Below are 21,671 nucleotides of genomic sequence, written 5' to 3' on the forward strand. Positions count from 1 at the left end.
GGCAGCGGGGAGGGCCGAAAAAAGAGGATATCCCCTGGATTTCAAAAAAAAGCAACGATTTATCGAGGTTAACTGCAGATTAAACATTCCTTGGTCGACCATCGGCGAAGAACGGGAGACAAAGCTACCGAGTAAGTTGACTTATGTGAAGCTGAAGTTTTTTTAGTGAGGGGATCGAGAGGAGCCTTTTATTCGGACTCGTCGAGAGGAGCCAGGTTTTCCTCCACCTATCTGTGACGATAAAGAAGCTGATGGGCTGTTGAAAAGTAACACTTCTCCGCAGAGCCAAAGGTTGAGCACTGGGGAGGAGAAGAGGGGGGGCTCGCTCAGCCAAAATTTCTTTTATTTAATGTTTCCTCAGGAGCACCGGCGAGTAAATGTGATGGCTGGACTTGATTTGGTGCGGTAGAAGTCGTTTAACGAGGTAAGGATTACAACGTTACATCGCCAGCGGCTCGACGGTCGTCGGCGGCGGCGGCTCAGTCCGTGGGCCGGTCGATGAAATTTATGAGTTCCGACTCGGAGGTTTTTCCTCGGGAGGGGACAGACAGGTAAACCGTCCCGGTGAGCCTCCTGAAGCCGCACTTTTAGGGCAGTATCGCGAAAGTTTGGGGGTCCTTTTTGAGCTCGACGGCTGTCCCGCATCGGGGGTGCGAGCCAGGTCAACGATTCGGGTTCGGTTCTGGTTGTGTGTGGGGGTCATGTTGACGAGCGGCTTGCCCCGGCTCGGAGGACTTTCAGTAGTTTGGCTTAAAGTGTCCGGCAGCCGCTGGTGGTCACACACACCGAGTGCCTTTATCCGAGCTAAAAGTGGCTTCGTGTTTTTGTTTGTGCGATGTAGCTAATGTTAGCTCGCTAACTAATAACACGCACACCTCCTCCGAGGCGGTGTCAATAATAAAAAAGCCGGCTAGTTGCACATGTAAGTGTGGGCTGGGTTTAGTTTTTAAAGGGCTGAGTTTGGTTTTTTGGACTGTGTACTGGCGGCTGGAAACGTTAATGGTGGACGCCGCTGCCCGCTTTAAGCCCCGTGGCACCAGTATTGGTTCTGCTATCTGGTAGCTAATCTTCCTACTTCTCTCTGTGACAACCGTAGTCTTCCTCCTCTTAAAGCTGAACACACACACACACACACACTCTCACACACACCGCACACACTCCCCTCTCTGTCTCTTCCTCTCAGCCAGACAGGAGCACGCACGCACACATTTCCACAGCACGAGTTTTTGCAGCGCTTCGGGACAAAGCTGTGGGCTCAGGATTTCTGCCGTCACACCAGTTCGCCGCTAAATTTGTGCCGTCCGTTCATGCGGACGCGCTGAGGTGGATTTAAAACGTGGGGATATCTAATGGCTGAACGTGACGGAAGCCGGCGTTGCTCATGGTGTGTGCAGCGAGCCACACGCGGACTGACGCCGTGTTGTGACGGCACTGGTTACTCTTGCTGAGTCGTGATCGTGTAGCCTTTAATTGGTTAATTACTTAATTAGTTTTGCAGTTGATTGATTTTCAGCGTCTTATTGCATACCGTCACCTGCAGAGGACATAGCTGACTAATGTCTGCTGACTTGTATCAACTTGCTTTCCAAGTAGCATTAATGCCTGAAAGTGTGAGCCACAATCAGAGTTACTGCAGTGAAGTTCTTCTTGTTAAGCTACATAATCGTCTTTTATTCATTAAAAAATAATTATTATAAAATTAAGACGGCTTGTGAAAATGATCCAAAAATCTACAAATATGTGGTTAAAAGTCTTACTATTGTAAGACTAAGACAGCTATAAAAAATAAAATAAAAACAAATCTAGGTTTTCTGTCCGATTCCTATCAGTTTCTGTTAGTTCTCATTGCAACACAATGCAGCCACTTAAAAGTCCCATGTATGCCATGTAAGCTGGGGATGGCATTGTTGCAAAAGCGAGCTGCTGCTTTTAGGAGACTTTTATTGCCTCTTTGTGGTGATCTGGAATGAACCCTCGCTTGTTTGTGTGAACAAAGGCCCTGTAAAGCATTATTTACATGTCAACAGTGTGCAGGTTGCCTTTAGTGAAGGGAAGGGGGGGGTCAGAGGAGAGGGGAGCGCTTTGGCTGTTGAGCTACCTGTCCTTCCTGTGTAGAAACTGTGCATCTGCAGCGTGATGCAGTAGTAGTACTATCCACCCCAGAGTGATTGTGTTGTTTGTATTCAAATGACAAGACTGAGTGAGTCAGAAACAGCGCATGAATTTTCAGCCATTCCAGAAAGCACTGTTCCAGCGATGTCTCTCACACACACACAGACACACAAGGCTGGTTCAGGGCTGTTGTGCAGTCAGCTACTGTTCTGTAAAGGGTCATCTGCTAGCCACATTTTGAGCTGCTCCACATAACTACTGGGGGTCACAGGGCGACCTGTTTGGTCAAACATCAGAGACGTCATCAAATACGTGTGGAGCAAGTTGCTCCCTAATTGCCTTTTCAGTTCGTTTCGTGTAGATGCTGCTGTGTGAAGCTCTGAGCTCTCAAGATCTGAAGTTATTTAACTGAGCAAGTCAGTGACCCACAAAAGTGAGCTTTGGCCATAACTAGCTCCAAAGCAACATCTTATTTAAGCATACACCTCCGATGACATTCTTCTATTGTGAGTGGGGCCGCGAAGGTTTTGCTTTTTAGTTAGTGCACGGACACTATCATTGCTATCATTTGTTATTCTGACAGATGCAACCAGGTAATGGAAACGAATACTTTGCTGGTTCAGCAGTTTTCCAAGGTAGAGTGGCCGCATAGTTGCACGGTTTCCTGAAGCCCCCGTGTGATGTAGAAATATGTGTTCACAGGGTAAAAGGTCTCTCGTGGGTAAATAAAGTGCTGAACACATACTGCATGTAAAGGTGGACATCAGTGATAATTGAGAGCGAGGCTGCTGGTGTGAGTGAAGATGATTGACTGATAGCTGACAGGATCAATGTGATAAATAACTGCCTCATAGCAGGAGAAAAAGACAGAGAAGACAAAACCCTGATAGTGGTAGGAACCTGATGCTAGATTAAAGTAGCACTTTGCACCTTGATAATGTGGCAGTGATCACTGTGATTTAAATACACTCCAGTTGTTAATGAGATGATTGGGTTTGATTGGAGAAATGTCACAAAAAGGATTCAAATGTATATCAGGCATTTGAGACAGCTGACCAGAGTTGGATTGGCAACTTTCTGGACACTGAGTCAACTTGCATATGTGCCGTTCGTATTACTGTTGGTCAGGCGTCTTACACGGATGTATGGGCCACGTCAATTCTCATTAATGGTCACTTCTTAAACAATATAGTGACATGGGCAGGACTTGTTAGAGGACCAGTCTTGTGGGCATTCTTGTAGTGTGCACATGGAAACCTCCAAAACACAACTAAATGTTGGAAATGAATGAATATTCTTTATTGTCATTGTCACAGGTACAATGAAATTGAAAGATGTCTCTGGTCAGTGCAACATCACAAAAGATAAATACTTAAAAACTATAATTAAATACTTAAAAACTATAATGATAGGATATAAAAGATAGAAATACATATAAAATACAGTATTCTCATACCGTAGATACACCCAAGCAATCCAGGCCTAAGGCCCCATACAGACACTCAACATACGACCTAGTTGATATATCACTCAAACAATCAATCACTCAATCAATTTGTTAGCGCATCCAACAAAACATGTCTGAAAGCATTCCAACATCAAGGGCACAAATGACAACAGGGCAATGAAAGTCATCTACTTTTAGTAGCATTGAGACATGATATTGCAATTGGGTAGAAACTGTGTTTGAGTCTGTTAGTCCTTGTGTATGTTGTTCTATACCGTTTACCTGAAGGCAGCAGTTCGAACATGGAGTGTCCAGGGTGTGAGGTGTCCTTTATGATGTTATGGGCTCTTTTGAGGCAGAGGGAACTGTGTAGGTCTTTCAGTTTGAGGAGAGGGCAGCCGATTGTCCTTTGGGCAGCGTTGATTACTCCCTGGAGTGCTTTCCTCTGAGCCACTGTGCAGCTAGCGTACCATATGCCTATGCAGTACGTTAGTATGCTTTCGATGGAGGCTCTGTAGAAAGACACCAGCAGTCTCTGTGTGATGTTGTTCTTCCTAAGCACTCTCAGAAAGTACAGTCTCTGTTGTGTCTTTTTCAGTAGCACAGTGTGCACACGGCAACTTTATTAGAAAAAAAATCAAAATTGCCATCATTTTGGAAAATGTGTCTCTGAAAGCAGCAGTGATGCCGTGTTTTCCTACATTGTTGTGTCCCTGTAAAACTGGAAGACCAACTGAAGTCTAGTTTTACAAGTACAGACTTGTGGCTTTAGGACGAAACTGCAAGACATTACATTTTGCAAAACCTGCAGAATCTTGGATTAACTTTGTTCTTCAATGTCATTAAATTACAGCTGTTTATGTTACCCTTTTTTAAAAACACTGATAAAGAGTTTTAGTAATGCAACGACAGTGTGCATTCAGATGTTTTTGTCTAATATCTAATGGGCTTCAGTTGGGTGGCTCATGTGGCTCTTTTAGATTAGCACCTACTCTGCTCGACTCGAATCGGTTTCGGTCGTTTTCCATTGCAATTGAATGCCATCACACTGTGAGTATGCGGCACAAAACAACACAACAATGGAGGACATCGTCTGCACCTCGTCGTTGGTGGACAGTGTCGGTTAGTGTCGAGTCTTTTTCCTTGTATCCGGGGTTCAAAAATGACGAGTTTGATTCTTGCAAAGGAGTCTCTCTCATGACTCATCCAATGACATCATTTTCTGGCCAGTCAGTGGCATGCAGTCTGTTGACATTACATTTTCAGCTCGCTTAGAACCCCGGCTAAGTAGATACTAGCAAAGTACCAGGTACTACCACCTAAGTGTCGAGTAGAGTTGAGTCGAGTAGGTACTAGTGGGGGAAAAAATGGCGTTATCATTCAAGGACAGAAAAATGTAACTTCTTTTCACCAGACACCAAAGGGACAGTGCAGCTTCTGGTCGAAATCAAGTGAATGTTTCTACTTTGGGAAGAAATGCAGATGGTAAACCTTTGGTCTGGTGAAAATGTACTAAAGAAGTGACAATCAACCAGTCAGCCCAGCCGCCGTGAGAATTATGAGCGCGATCTCTCGCTGTGCTGTCAAGTCTTTGCAGTGTCGTTTAATGCTGTTTGAGGATTTCCATCTGATTTGAATATTTAACAGGATAATGTTGTATACAATGTGATTCAGATCATACATGACACTAATCACTCCGCCTGCTGCTGTAACAAGTGTAATATTGAAGTGGACAGTGTAGCTTTTCCTCTTAGTGTGTGTGTGTGTGTGTGTGTGTGAAAAGTGAGCAGTTAAGTTTGGCTATATAGCCTGAATTTGTGAGACATGTAAAGTTCAGTTTTGCTTTCGGTTGCTTTCAGAGGTTTTGCACTGGTTGCATGTGATGTCAAGTTCTTGGGGGTGTGTGTGTGTGTGTGTGTGTGTGTGTGTGTGTGTGCGCGCGAAGAGGGTTTGAAGGAATTGTGTGTGTAAACTGCCATGAAGATGAAATGTGAAACCTGCCAGCCATTAAAGATCCCCCATTACAAAGATGGGGTCAGTGCCCGTGTAAGGTTGGTGCGGGGATGGGTGGCGTTCCCCATGTCTAATTCCTTCCAGCAGCATCATTTCACAGCTATATGCGCCAGAAATTAATAATGTCATCACAACACCCCACCCCCGCCACACCACACACACAAACACACATACGCACACACTGTATAATGGCCGTCAGTGTGGAAGCCCTGCGCCTGCTCCAGCACCTGAAGGGTTAAAACCAGCTTTAGCTTCTCTCTGTCATACACACACACACGCACACACACTGACAGAGTCACACACACACACACACACACACACACACAAGCTAACCGGTTTAAACCGGTTCTCAGGAAAAGTGCTTTGTGTGTCCCACTGAATCCTGGGAAGGGTCATGTCATGTGTGTCTCAGTGATGTCAGAGTATTATAAAAACTTAGTCAGCTCTCTGCTATCAGGTGATTGCTCTGCATGCTGCATTGTCACCCTGCGTGCATTTTGTATGTGTGCATGATGGATACATTAAGTGCGCTCATTGCTCGCCGCCATAGCCGTTCTGAGAACAGGAAGGGGAGGAGGGGTTGGAAGCGCATACGGTGTGTGTGTTACGGAGAAGTACTCCAGGTTGTAAGGGTTAATTGTAGCGAACCCCCCCCCTCCTCCTTCCCACACCCTTCCAAAAAAACAAAACAAAAAAAGGAACGCAGCTTCCTGTGGCGCGTCGCTGGGCAGACTGAGGGCCTCCACAGTCCTGGGAGGACTGGCTCTTGATTCTGTAACATAAAGACATAAATATGCATAAGTACATAACTGCGGTGCACTGCTGCTTCTTCATGCTCTTCCAGCAGAGAGCAAGATCCTTTGTGCATCTCTGAATGTGCTGTCTGTTTGAGATCCTGTGAACTTTGAGCACAGGTTGTCTACTCTCTGTGTGTAGCATGCCATATGGATCAACATTTGCCTTTTTACACATTCAATAATAACCAATTCAATGAGTGTGTACACAGTGAACAATAGCGAGCCTTACCTGGCTTTTTGCTATTGCTCTGGATATAAAAATTTCTGAGTAAATCCTTTGTGATCATATCACCAGCATCATTCTTGTACCAAACTACAGTATGTAAGTACGCGGCATAATCAGCACCACTAGTAATGGAAATTATGAGTCATATTCTGTCTTTATAATCTCACACTATACCTATATTTAGGCATATTGGTGTTTAGATATTACAGCATCATGTGTACTTGATGGGGCAGAAAACACCTCAGAGGCACGTGCCCAAATCCAGAGTCATCAGTGGGATGATTGACCCTTTTGTAAGTCTTTTCTTAGTGCACAGGATGCTATTATGGATAAATGGGTCAATATCCACTGATATGAAAAGTGCATCAGAGATGTACAGCCAAACAGTTTGATAGGCCATTATCAAAACCATCAGCATGTATTGACTGATGTGGAGTATCTGCCGTCATCCCGTGCGTCCGCTCTCGTTTCTGACCCGACTCTGACTGATTCAGAGCAGCTACTGTAGGGATAATGTGTGACACTATGTGCCATGTACTGGTGCACTTCTGCGAGGGCACAAGTGCACTCTGTAATGCTCGTCCGCCTGACAGAGCGAGCCGCTGTATGTCCTCATCTCCACTACTGCTGCCATGTCAACATCTGGTGGGGATTGAATCTGGTGTTCAGGGGATATTGGACAGTAATGGATATGGTGCTCCACTCAGAAAGAGTTGTATACGCATCGTGAGCTCCTCGCAGCCAATGAAAAATCCCTCCACGTGAATACGTACATTTCTAAAATATGTGGATTCATGAGTTGTTATGAATATTTGAACAGAATTCATGCTCCAGTGAATTTTCGCTCTACCCCAAGTCCCTTTAACTCTGATTTGATTACGATGTTGTCATAGATGTTTTATCTCTCTGCAGCATTTTTTTTTCTCTTTGCAGTCTTTCAAAAGACCTTTCTGCTTCTCTCAAGTGCATTTTTTGATTTTCTATTTTGCCCTGAACACTTGAGCACTTTCTGAGTACGCCCATATTTTTCCTAGTGTCCCCCTTTCTCCTGGCTTTTAGTCTAGACTGAGATTTGGAGAATGGGATGTTTTGGAATTATACTTGAGTCAACATCTTGGCTATGTGACCGTGATAATCCAAGATGTTTTGTCTGGGTGCCATTTTTAGAGCATGTCCCCTGCAGCTGGTTCAAGGTCAGTCTTGTCTGCGTCATTATTGAACAACACGAGGACAATCGCAAATGCAGTTGGGGTAAAATAGACGCCTTAATTTATTATTGGGTAATAGACCTGCAGGTTTCTCCTACCGTGTTAGCCTTGTGAGAATGACATGTGACTTGGGCTAGAGCCTAAATAAAAGGGGCTCTGTTATTTTTCTTCTAACAGTTCATCATAACCTTTATCTGTCTTACTCGGTGCAGCCCCTCAATTCATCCACTGTCTGAAATAAGCTGGTTTATCACCTTTCCTTATAAGATAGCTTTCTTCTGATTGGCTGCCCCTCACTAACAGGAAGTTTGAAGAGCAGCTGGGTGAGGCTGTTGCACTTGCACTCAGAGCTGTGTGCCTGAGATTACCACATTAAGGATGTGCGATCAGAAGAAATTAAAGTTCCGGCAGCACTTTATTAATTGGCCGACATATTTTACCTTATAGCTCACATCAGGGTCACTGTAAAACATCAAACGCTACACACTCAATAGGATAAATGCAGAGTAGATGAAATGGAAAACAACCAGTCACTGACAGAATACATCCAATTTGCTAGTGTAGTCTGTCTGTCTTTTGGAAACATTCCTCAGATTTTGGGCCATACTGATGTGTCACACAGTTGCTGTAGATTTTTGTAGCTGCACATCCATGATGTGACCCTCCCGTTCAGTGAACTCATTGTCATGTTTAACCAGTCAGAAACCAGTTTGAGCTTTTATTTGAGATTTGTATAAGGGTACACTGATCATAAAATTAAGCCATGCTCAGTTAATACTGTGGGATCCAAAACGTGCCAAGAGAATATCCTCCATACCATTACTCTATGACCACTGTGAATCAGTGGTATAAGGCAGGATGGTTCAATGCTTTCATGTTATTTAGTCTGACCCAACCATCTGATTGCTGAAACAGAAATCGAGCCTCATAGAACCAGGCAGCCTCCTGTTGTGCACTTTCAGTGATCCTGTGTGAAGTCTCAGTTTACTGTTCTTAGATTCACCCGGTGTGGTCTTCTGCTGCTGTATCAAATCTGCTCGAAGGTTTGATATGTTGTGCATTCAGAGATCCTCTGCATACCTTGGTTGTAACAAGTTAGTGTTGCTTTCCTGTCAGCTCAAAGCAGTCTGGCCATTCTCCTCTGACCTCTGGCATTAACAACGCGTTTTTACTCCGAGAACTGCTGCCCACGGGATATTTTCTCTTTTTCGGACCATTCTCTGTAAACACTAGAAATGGTTGTGTAGGAAAATCCCAGCAGTTTCTGAAATACTCAGGCCAACCCCTGTGGGAGCAACAGCAACGTTACATTCAAAGTTACTTAAATCCCCTTTCTTTCTCAATCTCATTCTCAGTTTGAACTTCAGCAGATTGTCTTGACCATGTGTACATGCCTAAATAAACTGAGTCGCTGCCGTGTTGAGTGATTAGATAACAGTGTTAATGAGAAGTTAAAAAGGGCTGGCAAGTGTAAAGTCACATAAAGATCTGCCAATGAGGCGGCAATACGGCTGTGCCTAATATCATACGATCATAGTCAGTCAAGGCAAAAAGGGAGTGTCCAGTGGAAAACAAGGTGGTATGTGACGCAGCCATGAGCTGGAAAAGTGCAGCTGAGGGGTGGTGTTTAAATTTTGTCTCACCCAACATCAGACATATCCACTCAAAACACTTTGAGGTAGTTTATTCACATTTTTTTAAGTTTTTATTTTTATAAATATATATATTTACGTTGACCCTGATGTAGGCCATAAGCATGTGACTATAAATGGGTAATGTAAATTAAATACAAGGACTTTCACTTTCAGTTCTTTTAGAAATGGAAATATGATTTTAAAAGTTCTGTTTTTTTGACTGAGTAGAATCTTAAATATACCTAAGTGGTGTTTTTCCAACTTCATACAATAAAAATGGACATTTCCTTTTCCTGGAGTTTTTATGCTCCCTATTTTCAATGTAAACTTTTTTTTGTTTTCGTGTCATTTTGGGATCCTGCTTGACTATTGAACACGTCACGTAACACTGTTATTCTTCTTCTTTCTATTTACAGGGGATGTCTGAGGAGGCTGTCCGCCAGACACGCAGCCAGAAGAGGGCGCTGGAGAGGGAGGCTGCCCCACAGTCTGTAGAAACCTCCGATGCCGACAATGAAAGCAAAAAACCTAAACTGGACCCGTCTGAATCGCCAACACAGACCCCAACTAAACCTAAGCCTGACCTTATTCTGGCACAGGATGGTCAGAGCCGGACTAGGCCCGGATTAGAGCATGACAAGGAGCAGGAGCAGGATCAGAGCCCTTTGCCGTTATCTTTAGTGTTACCCTTGACCTCCCAGCCGGTGAAGGATGATCGGAATTGGTCCCAGAGACAGGAGGTGGTCGAACCCGGCTCAGACAATCGGACTGACTGCAATGACAAAGCAAGGGCAATGGACACAAGGAGCCGCGTCCGGCAGGCGGAGCCAAAGGCGTCCGGCGGCATGCTGGCCGCAGGGGAAGTAAAGGCCACTATTAAGGTTGAAGTTCAGACAGGAGAGCAGCCCGTGGACATGAGCACCACCAAAGGGTGAGAAACGGTTCACAGTAAACACAAAAATAATAATGTGAAGGTGCCTTGTGGCTTTTCTGAAGCACTGCCGGCTCCTTGTCTAGACTTTTTGTTCTAAAAACCCACTTATGGGGTTTTAGAAAAGGACAAATGGCACCTTGTTTGAATATGAACGGGCTAAAAATGTTTCAAAGTTACTTTTGTAATCCTGCTGCGTGTGTGTGTTTGTGGCTCAGAGGTGATGCTGAACTTTTGCTCTACCTCCATTTTCCCCCCTCTCCACCACCTGAACCCTAAAAACTCCCCGAACACAAAATGAAGCCGTGTGTGTCACAAACTGGTTCCAGCCGGTTGTTGCCATGGTTTCCACAGTGGAAGGAACAGTGAGGGGAGGGGGAGGGGGGGGAGAGATGAGAGGAAAAGTGAACGTGTCACGTGATGATGACTTTGAGGTCACGTGACTTCTTTGGAAGAGAAGTGATTAATCCACAGGAAGTGATGATGGCGCTAAGCCCTCAGGAGAGACTAATACACACATGAATAAACACACAGACAGACACAAAAAAAAAAAAGACGGCGAGGAGAAGAGACGGGCCGCGTGTCGTCATTTGTTGACTTTACCAAATTCTTATGCTTCACAGAAATGCATAATCTGTGCAATCATTAGGCCTGTCTTATTTTAACAGGAGCATTCCTCCTGCCCTTCAGTCTTTGAGTGCCACTAGTCAAAGTATTTAGGTCATCTACTCTCACATATAGCCTGCAGCTCAACTAGTCACTTTGCAGTAGGAGCTGTAAGTGTTTGGAGGGGAGGCCATGAGTAAAATGTGCATAACGATGTGGTTTTGTAGATAAAAGTGATGACTGATCCCAAAATTCTCCAAGATTTGCTTAGCGTGCCTTGTGTGACGAGTTTACGCGAATGCAGGTCAACTCCAAATGCTTCAAACGCCTGCCCACAGTATCCTGTTTCAACAGGAAATGCGTGCTCTCAAGCAGCCGTTTCATTGTGACTTAAAGACCTTCACCGGAGCTTTAAGTCAGTCACACCTTGCCCCTCCTTGGCATTTAAGCCTGTTCCCCTTGTTGCTGGTAAACCTTCGATATGAATAGAAGCTGTGCGGAGCGCTGTCTGGACTTGTTAGATTACAGCGAAGAGGATAAACCTGTGGTCATAAATTATATTTGTGGTTGAGGAGCAGACCTCCTTAAATACAGGCATTAGTAATGGCTGCCAATACTTGAAGCGGTCGAGTTGTGCTTTATCTTCCTTCAAACTGCCATACACGTTCTGAAGCTTCTCAACCTATCCGGATCTGCCACTGCGAACTCGAACGGCGCAGCTAAATCCTGTCTTTAAACTCAAATCACATTTGTGATTTTTCACTGGGGATGCTGATGTTTCAAGAGTATACACATTCATGCACAACACATTCAAATGATGCATCTTTTGAATTTTGACTAGAATAGAGAGAGGATAGAAAGAAGTGAAATGGTCAAGCTGTGGAGTAGGATGATTATAACATCCCTCAAAGTACTGAAGGAACACACTGGATGTAATCCGTACAGAAACATCAATTTAAATGCTGTTATTAACATTTATTTATTTATTTATTTTTGTCCAGGAGTATAAAAAGAGAGAAGCGCCCTCCATCCCCTGAAGATGATGACGTCATCATTTTGTCAGATAATGACTCCCCTAGTCCACCGATGAACGGGCTCAGCCACTTTAAAGAGCTGGACACGGACTTGCTCATGGTGAGAGACCAAAGTCAGAAATCGTGCATTGGAAGATGAGAGCTCGAGACTCACTTAGCTGTGAGCTTTTATAGATTTTAGTACTGGGGGTGCAAGTTTGGACCTCAGAGATGTTGCACTGTGTGGTTAGAGGTGGATTGAGGACTCAGAGGAATCAGGGGATGTTCAGTAACCTGAAGGGATTTCATTTTTTTTTTTTTTTAATTTATTTTTTTGTAACGTGCCGCTGTGCTCTGTTGAATGTAGAAGAGCAGCCCAGCTGAGAGGGAGCGTATCATTAAGCAGCTGAAGGAGGAGCTGAGACTGGAGGAGGCCAAGCTCGTGCTGCTGAAGAAACTGCGGCAGAGCCAAATTCAGAGGGACACTCTGCAGAAGGTAACTAGCAGCTTTCGCCCACATCAACACATCATTGCACTCTTCCACGTGTAGGGATAGATATTGATGGGATAATATTACAAATCTGCCAACAGGTCATTGATCTTTAGTGATTCTCTTCTAGTTCCTGCACAGTTTTCTGTGGATTGTGAAGTATCCCAACGCTGTCACTAAAATCTCCCATAAATGTTACCATAATACAGTCAGTCTATCTGACTGCATTTGAATGTGTTCATGTTGGCAATTATATCTGTTTCTGATAATACAGCAATTAACAGCGATAAATCATTGAAAATCACATTTGTTGCCCTCTACATAAAAAAAAGAAGCTCACTTTAACTCTTTAACATTTGTGCTCAGCAGACTTCCTGTTCAACAAGAATATAACCAGCTGAGTCGAGTCCCCTGAGTGTGCTCATTGACAAAACTTGTTCAGATTGATGCATGTATAAATCAGACAGCAGTTATTTGCCAACCTTCGACTCTCTGAGAGTTAGACTGCAACTGTTTGCAGAAAGGTTTGCCTCATATCAGGTGACCTGTGCAATCACTTTGCGATCAAAAGCGGTCATGGGTGTGCACTTTTAATAACCCCAACTTGCAATTGGTAGCCTGTGTGAAAATTCAATACAGTCAGCAGAGGCAAGGGGGTTCCTGTCACTCATGTGACTGAGCCAGTTGGGAGGTCAAAGGTGTGTTCAGTGTTGGATGATTTCTAGGTTGAGCTGATTTAATGTACGGTCATTTGGCTAACACATATGAGATCAGCCCTCTAGTTCATTATATTCACAATATTTTAATTCATTTATTGAATTTTCAGTATTGTGTTACACGCATCAGGTTAGAAAAAGGAGTCAAGTCTAAAAGACATCAACCCACAATGTGAGTTTGTAAGGGAGCAGCAGCAGCTACAAATTGGCCCTTAACATTAAAAGCCTCTCCTACAATCTCTCACCTACAGCTTCAGATTATACGAGTCGTCTGCACATTTTCTTTTTCTTTTGATGATAATTTGTTGTAAATGACTAAAGTCAAACTTGTCAAAGGTGATGCACAGAAGGCAGAGAAAAGATGGGTCGAAAATGTGAAGCCAATGCAGAAGTGGCTAAAACCTGCATTCTTTCTAATGTCCAGCAGAGGGGCTGGGGGAGGAACACAATGTTCATTTTGTGATGTATACGTTAGGGTTGCTACTGCATGAGCGTGCAGTGTCTTTGATTTATGTGTCAAATCCATCCAAAATGAAATCGGATGAATCCAAAATGCTGGAAACAGCAGAGCACTGTCCAACGGCTCAAGTCACTGTGGTAGGAATCTGTTGTTTACGTACAGACTATGTGATTAAATACATTTATGAAAAACGTTGGTTACAGAAAGATGACACAACAAACCACACTAATTTGCAACTTCTATTAAGTAAAACTGACAGTAACCATGACAACAGCCTCATAATTATTACATAACAAAATAAATAAACGATTTTAAAAAGTGATAACGACTCTCGGTCAGGTTTTATTCAAATATATAGGTTAAAGCCATGATAACTGTTGAATAATGCAGGTGATGCCTTGATGGTGCAGATAAACCATGTGTTACATGCAGTTCATGTCGTTGACAGGGACAGCCGCTGTTTATATGTTGATTGACGATGCGATTTGGTTTATCTAAGCTTGTGCTGTTCAGCAGAGTGAAGCATCGTTTCAGTTTAATATCTCTGTACGTTGTTTTTCAGCCCTCAGGTTTATCTGGCTCATCTGCTCCTCCTCCTCTAATTCGAGGAACAATTGCAAGCAGTAAAGGCTCTCCACAGGTTAATACACTAATATCACACATGCACATTATTTGTTTGAAAGCACAGTTGCACTATAGTTGATGCCACTTCTCACGGTGTTTTTTTTTTTTACTTTTTCTTCTTTAAACCAGATTTTGACAGGGAGGAGTTCGGGTACTGTCATCCCTCCACCCCTGGTGAGAGGAGGGCAGCAGATTTCGTCTAAACATGGCTCCCAGATCATCATGCCACCTCTGGTTAGAGGGGCACAGGTGAGTCATGGGAAAACTCATCCTTGTCAAGTTAATTATAGCCTAAAGGTGTTTCGTGGTAGTGCTGTCTTAAAGAGACAGACTATAGGGAAAAGGTTATATTTAAACGTAGGACTTATGTTCTCTCTTTGCGCCTCCCTCTCTTTCTGTGTGTTCTTTGCTTTGGTGCTTTTTGATGTCCTTTCCTCGTCCTCCGCTACCTTTGTGTCTGTGTTGCCCGTCTCATTGTCGTGGTTAGCCCATCTCTGTGTCTCCACAGCAGATTCAGGCTCTCCGCCAGCAGCAGCAGCAGCAGCTGGCTGCCTCTGGAGGCTCGGGGTCTGGTCCTCCTCCTCTGCTGTTGGGTCCCCGGAACTCTGACGCCCAGGGCCAGAGAGGAATGATCCAACCAGGCCTCATCAGAGTCGGCAGCACGCTGGTTAGTATGTCACCGGTCCCTCAATGTAAAAAAAAAAAAAACAAGAGTGGGCAGAGAAGTGATTCACTCTTCCAGGCTGGAAGCGTAGGATGTATTATACTATGAAGTTAAAGTTTTGTTACTTTGTCTAAATTTGATATGTGTAGAGTTCAAATTGCTCCTGATTATAACTGAGAAAGCTGTAGCCACTGCACGTTGGTGTATGTGTTGCCTTCAGCATTTAATATCACAAAGAATCCTAAATTTAACTGATGGGAATTCAGTCAGAAATCTTGAATGATTCACTCAATAACTACTTCTTTCATTGATTATCTACAACGCTGAGGTGCAATCAAGTATGCAGAATGTACAAAAAGTGAAGTCTAAACTGTTGGTTAGCTCACATTTAGTTTTGAAAATAAAACAAATAAGAACCCTTATCTACCAGTCCATAGGAAGCCGGGCGGTTAATGGAAACTGTTACTTGCAGGGGAAACAGGTTGACTAAGATGTACCGTCAGCCTGTAGATGTACAGTCATGTGAAAATGAACACTGCCCATTTCAATAGGAATTCAGAAGGCATGTAGCAGCCTGATCAGATGCACTTGGTTAATTGATCATCAGTAAGCGTGAGCACCTTTATGAAAACGGGTTTTGGCAGTTTGCTGGTGTGGAGCATTTAGGTGTGTGTGAACACACACAATGTCACAATCTACTCAGGAGTGGTCGTCCCAGCAAATTCAAGGTCAGACTGTGCAATGCTCAGAAACCTCAAAAAACAATGATGTGCTTTGGACAGACAAGGTCAAAGTGGAAATGTTTCACCATATTTAGCGAAAACCAAACACAGCATATCGGCATACCAACTGCGAAGCACGCTGGTGGAGGGGTGATGGTTTCCTGGTCACTGAGTGGAGCGTGAACACTTCTGTATACCAAAGTATTCTAGAGCTAAATGTGAGGCCGTCTATCTGACAGATAAAGCTTGGTTCAAGTTGTGTCATGCAACAGAACAATGATCAAATCTACAACAGAATGAGTGAAAAAGGAAAGAATCGGGTGTTGCAATGGCCCAGTCAAAGTCCAGACCTCAGGCAGACTGTGAAATGCTACGGTGGGACCTTAAGAGAGCTGTGCATAAATGAAAGCGTGGGACAAAATTCCTCCACAGCAATATGACAGACTGAGGAAGTCATGCAGAAAATGATTACATCATGTTATTGCCGCTAAAGGAGGTTCTGCCAGCTTATTTTTCCACAGGGCTGCATTAGGTGGCAGACAGCAAGTTCTCCCAGTCCTCAATTAAACTTGGAAGAAATTGATTAATGTTCGAATAAAAACTCTGAAGCCTGTTGATGCTCAGGCTCACAAACTGTGCTCAGGCAGATGATGCGCTTCATCACTCATTTGACCAGCTTAGCCTTGCTACTGAAGCAATGAATTTGAAACATAGCTTAGACTGTTCAGAATGTGTAGTTACTGCAATGGAGAGTTCATTTTGAGCCAGGCTAACCAATCGTAGAGAAGGGTCCTCTGGCCAGGACAGTTGGCCGTTATGCTGGTGCCTCTTAAACAGGACACTTCTGACTACAGGAGAACATGGCACAGTCACCCATAACAGACTTTTTCTGGAGAACCAACAGGCAAAGAGTAACGATAAAGTCCGGGGAATAAAGTAGGTTGACTGACCAGGTGCGTGTGTGTGAAGTCAGCATCTTTGATAAGTAGCAGGTATTTTTGTAGTCAGATCATCAGATGAGTCAGATTTTGTGTATTGTGTTGTATTTGACATTGGCACAAATGTGAAATACATTGTGACAGAGCTTTGAGACACTATTGTGGTCGGGGCTGAATATTTACACCATGTGTTTCTTCCTGTCTTTGCTTGTTTACGCAGGCCTCTTCATCCAGTTTGAAGGGCTCTTCCCTAGGAAGCGGTGTGTCTGTGGTGGGTCTGAATGACTCTCCGGCAAGCCGTCAGGCTGCAGCTAAACTCGCGCTGCGGAAGCAGCTGGAGAAGACCCTCTTGGAGATCCCTCCACCCAAGCCACCTGCCCCAGAGTTCAACTTCCTGCCCTCTGCAGCCAATAATGAATTCATCTACCTGGTGGGACTGGAAGAAGTGGTGCAGAATCTGCTGGATACCATCCACAGAGGTATGTGTGGATTTTTAGCTTTTGGTGCTTTGCTTTGTTTTGTTGTTATAGAGGTGAACTGAGCTGTGGTTCTACAGAACAACAATGAGACGTGATCACTAAAGGCATTCATAATCAGGGTTGCCAATCGGTCTCCTTTTGCAGCAATTAGGTTTTAACAGTTTGTTCTTTTTATCTTTTTTTATTATTTTTTTAATTTATATTTTTTATTAAGGTTTCAAAAGCAGGCATTCACAGTATGTACATCATGTAAGAATACTTCTTGCTTATATTATCTGCCTAAAAGCAATTGAAACAATCACATAATCCGAAATAAGAAAACAAACATCTTTTTATTTTATATGGTAGTAAAACGAGTATCTCTGGCTACACAGCAATTTTGTGGTATCACGATCAGCTTTGGGAAATATTGATAGACATTTTGGGGCAAGCAAGCAATTAACTGATTAATTAGGAAAATAACTGTCATGTTCCTCAGTAATGAAAATGAAAATGGCGATTAGTTGCTGTCCTCCCCCTGTTACTAATTGGCCTGCTTATTTTTGTTTCTATTGTTCCTTCCGAGTGAAGACATCTCCACTATCACCCAGGATTCAAATATCTGTCTGCTTGTGTCTGTTTTTCTTCAGTGCTTATTTGATGCCACACTGCTCTGTCTTTGCTCATTGCCTCTGGGCTTCCTGTCTCTGTTTCCAACCAGGAAAAACGGGTGTAGCCCTGCCCAAGCCCACCATCAGAGAACCTTTCATCTGCAGCCAGTGCAACACTGACTTCACCTGCCGTTGGAGGCAGGACAAGACGAAAGGCGGGGCGGTGCTCTGTGAAGACTGCATGTCATCTAACCAGAAAAAGGCTTTGAAAGCTGAGCATACCAATAGGCTGAAAGCCGCCTTTGTCAAAGCACTGCAGCAAGAGCAAGAAATAGAGCAGCGTATAATTCAGCAGACATCTTCACCAGTCTCCCACAGTACCTCATCATCCGCTTCATCTGCCTCTTCATCACTGAAGGCAGAGCATCTGGTGGCTCAGCAGCTGAAGCAAGTTCAGGCCAGAGTGTCCTCCCTCCAGCACCACCACCAGGCCAGCCGAGGAAACCTCATTCATCATCACTCCATCAAGCAGGTTGGAATCAGGTTTTGTTCTCTTTTTTTCAGAGAACACCTGTAGAGTCAAAGCTGCCGTAGCTCAAACAGCCTTTTTGTGTCTCCTCCCTCAGAGCTCACAGGGCCACCTGTCCCACGGTGTCTCATCAGTGGGGGTGAGAGGCATCCCCCACTCCTTTTCCTCCACCTCCCAGCTGCAGAGCGCAGTGGCGGCCGCGGCTTTGGTCAGCCGGCCAGGTAAGCACGCCCATGTTTCCCACCGCTCTGTGCAGAGTTCAAAGGTGAGCAGCAGTGGAATCCGCGGCCACAGGATTATCAGCGGAGGTAGTGCCTCATCCACTGCATGGAAGAAGCAGAGCAGCAGCAACACAGGTAGACTCACATTAATACCAGCCCAACTCTGACGCCTGACATCTGCTCTCTGTCAAATTCCTGTCTGGTCCAAAAGCAATCCTTTGACACCCCAAATCCAACTTTTTTTTTTATTTTTATCATTAATTTGTCTTCTTTCTAAAGAGAAAAAAATTGTGATCACTGTAATCTTACACGTTAGAAAGAAAATGATGAATAGGAAATGTTTTCGGACAAGGCACCCCCCACCCCACCCCCACCCCTTCTGGAAATTAATCTGTTTTCCTGCTGTAATCCTTCAGTTTGGTGGTTTTAATACTTTTTCCTGGGTCTCACTACTGTGTGTTAGATTAGCGCATAACTCTCATTCGTTTTTCCTTGGTGTCTGTCCGTGCGTTATGGAGCCGTGGGTGGCTTTACATTCAGGTGTTACACAATCATACAGTGTTTTTCGAAATCATTAGACGTAACGCCGCAGTTCTTTTCCACGCCCTGACCTGACCTGCCGCTCTGCTGCATGTTCACAGGAGTGACCATGGCCTACGTGAACCCCAGCCTGACGGGTCACAAGACATCAGCCACAGTGGACGCTCGCCAGAGGGAGTACCTGCTGGACATGATCCCCTCTCGCTCGTCAATCTCGCAGACTGCAAACGCGTGGAAATAGTCGAAGCCGTACTCCGCTACTCATTTACTAGTTTTTTTCCCAAGTTCCTCAGCTCCAATAATACGGTCCACAGCGCCCCCGCAGGACTTGTTAAGCAATTACAATCTCTCAAAGTGAAGAAACGTTCCTTAATTAATACCTTTGTATGATTCTTGTTTTAGTTTTGCTTATTTTCCAATGTTTTTTTTTTCTTCTTTTGGGGTTCATCGTTATTTGATAATTGTGCAGAAACCATTTTGATTTGACTGGGCAGAGAAGAAAATACTTGAAGGGCTTCCTCTGGGCTCTGTCCTCCAGACAGGGTCGTTCAAATGATGATGTACGATAGACGGTTATGTCTGCTGCGAGTACCTTTGATAAAAATAAGCATTCTGTTTGAGGCTTGTTAGCCCTTTTCTGCCATGATGTGGGTGAAACGCACCCAACCTTTTGACACTTGAATAGTTGTATCACACCCAAGAGTTCACGTTCGACAAAATACACATTTATTTTAAGTAAAAGCAAAATTACCAAGTTGTAAAATTTTCATTACACCACCCATGTAGTTAAAGGTTTGAGTTTACTTTGTATTTACCGTAAGTTATTTTTGTGTTTTTGTTTTTCCTTTTTTTTTTTTTTTTTTCTTGGACTGATGGTTAAGATCACTCAGTATAATGTGGTTTCCACAAATGAAGATTATTCTAGCTTTGTTTTTTCTTTTCTTTCTTTTTTTTCCCTGTTTAACAGCATGCCTATCCTTAAGCCCATTTTGCACCTTAGCTGAAGAAGCGTGGTGTCATTGCTTAATTCATCTGTAATTACCATCTGTAATTTGCTTATTTTATATTGTCAACATTGTAAGATTATTTTGAGTGTTACATCATCACTGAGAAAATGCAAAACTCTGAAGGAGCTGAATTCGCCACACTGGAGCCAGAAATCTTGCCTCCGATATTTATCCATTGTCCACGTGAGACACGGGCTACATGTAGCCTCGACTCAGTCCTTAAAGGAAACATCTTCCAGCTTCCTGGATTACACAGTTAAAGAGTTGTGTGATCACACAATTAAGATTAAGACTCTGGATTACACAAGACCATCGTTATCTTGTGCCCCTCACCATAATGCATAATTTCTCTGCTTTCCAGTCATTTTAATTGCAATGTACAAAGTTATGTTTAAATTTATTTGGTTTACTTTTTTCCTAGCTCCTGAAATAAATAATAAAAAATATTACATTTTAAACTGCTGCTTTCATTTGCTGTTTTGGGATATCACTGTCTCTGTGACATTTTTGCTCTTATGGGCCTAGAATCGAAATTCATACGTATGCTGTTAACAAATATCTATTCATTCACATGGTAGCAACTATGCATGTAGATGTGGTCAGGATGACCTGCTGAAGTTTAATTTGAGCGTTAGAATGAGGAAGAAGGGCGATTTTATTTTTTTAAGGGACTGAATGCAGCACAGTTGTTGGTGCCAAACTGGCTGGCATATTTCACAAACTGCTAATCTACTGGGATCCAGTGAACAGCATTTCTGTTGAAGAAAATACTCTGATGTTAGAGATCAGATGGAGTCTAAAGAATGGCCAGACAGCTTTAAGCACTCATTTCAACAAAGGGCTACAGAAGAGCATCGGTGAACCACACCACTCCAACCTTGAAGCAGACGGGCTACAGCAGCAGAAGACCACATCAGGTATTATTCCTGTCAGATCAGAACAGCAAACTAAGGCTGCAGGTTGCATGACTCCATTAAAATTGGCCAATAGAAGATTGGAAAAATATTGCCTGGGCTGATGAATCAAGATTTCTTAAGATGTTGGAGTCAGAACTTGGTATAAACAACATGAATTTATGGATCCACACTGCCTTATATCAGCAGATCAGGCTGATGGTGGTGTCTTGATGTGGGGGATGTATTCTCTGTGCTCTTTATGCTCCAATGTACCAACTGTGCATCATTTAAACATCACAGCCTACCTGAGTATTGTTGTTGACCATATCCGTACCTTTAAAACCACAGTGTGCCCGCCTTCTGATGGCTGCTTCCAACAGGGTAACACATCATGTCACAAAGCTCAGGTCATCTGTACTCAAATGGCCTTACAGTCACCTGATCTCAATCCAACAGAGCAGCTTTGGGATGTGGTGAAACGCACCACATTCCATTTTATACTGTCATGTCAATATGGCTCAAAATCTCCGAGGAATGTTTCCAGCTTCTTGTTGAATCTGTGCCATGAAGAATTAAGGCAGTTCTGAAACTTGATACGAGGGAGGCGTAGCTAATGGCCCCTCTGGTGTTTCAGTCCAAAATTAAACAGGTGAATCTAAAATCAAAGCCAGCAAGAAATCACATGATGAAATGGAAATATCAACAAGCAACAATGATGCTTGTTGATATTTCAACAAGCTTTTTTCTTTTGGCATTTTTTGCAACATGATGTTTTTAGGAAATCCATCTTTGCTTCTATACACTTTTT

The 21,671-nt window shown here is 43.5% G+C and overlaps 1 protein-coding gene across 5 annotated transcripts; it reads left to right on the forward strand.

Annotated features, from left to right (window-relative positions):
* LOC146613552 (transcriptional repressor p66-alpha) lies at positions 1-19,735 on the forward strand. Of its 5 annotated transcripts, none has more exons than XM_085377352.1 (11): positions 1-131; positions 9,854-10,368; positions 11,976-12,108; positions 12,355-12,483; positions 14,216-14,293; positions 14,407-14,526; positions 14,765-14,944; positions 16,822-17,080; positions 17,781-18,202; positions 18,297-18,555; positions 19,062-19,735. In XM_085377352.1, the coding sequence occupies exons 2-11, from the start codon at positions 9,857-9,859 to the stop codon at positions 19,199-19,201; spliced, it is 2,232 nt and encodes a 743-aa protein (XP_085233478.1). In that variant the 5' UTR covers positions 1-131; positions 9,854-9,856; the 3' UTR covers positions 19,202-19,735. The 5 variants fall into 5 exon arrangements, with proteins under 5 accessions (XP_085233478.1, XP_085233482.1, XP_085233480.1 ...); XM_085377356.1 differs by having other exon boundaries at positions 18,297-18,420; XM_085377354.1 differs by having other exon boundaries at positions 14,786-14,944.
* Positions 19,736-21,671: the final 1,936 nt, after the last annotated feature.

The sequence above is a fragment of the Diplotaxodon limnothrissa genome, linkage group LG18, assembly GCF_057381915.1.
Source record: "Diplotaxodon limnothrissa isolate DT_005_m linkage group LG18, D_limnothrissa_male_GT1.1, whole genome shotgun sequence".
NCBI lineage: Eukaryota > Metazoa > Chordata > Actinopteri > Cichliformes > Cichlidae > Diplotaxodon > Diplotaxodon limnothrissa.

What these genes read in the sequence shown, in the direction of transcription:
- LOC146613552 (XM_085377352.1), top strand. Translation starts at nt 9,857, where the DNA reads ATGTCTGAGGAGGCTGTCCGCCAGACACGCAGCCAGAAGAGGGCGCTG. An exon ending in TCAGAGTCGGCAGCACGCTG is followed by an intron (nt 14,945 to 16,821) that starts GTTAGTATGTCA and finishes TTGTTTACGCAG; the next exon opens with GCCTCTTCATCCAGTTTGAA. An exon ending in ATCATCACTCCATCAAGCAG is followed by an intron (nt 18,203 to 18,296) that starts GTTGGAATCAGG and finishes CTCCTCCCTCAG; the next exon opens with AGCTCACAGGGCCACCTGTC.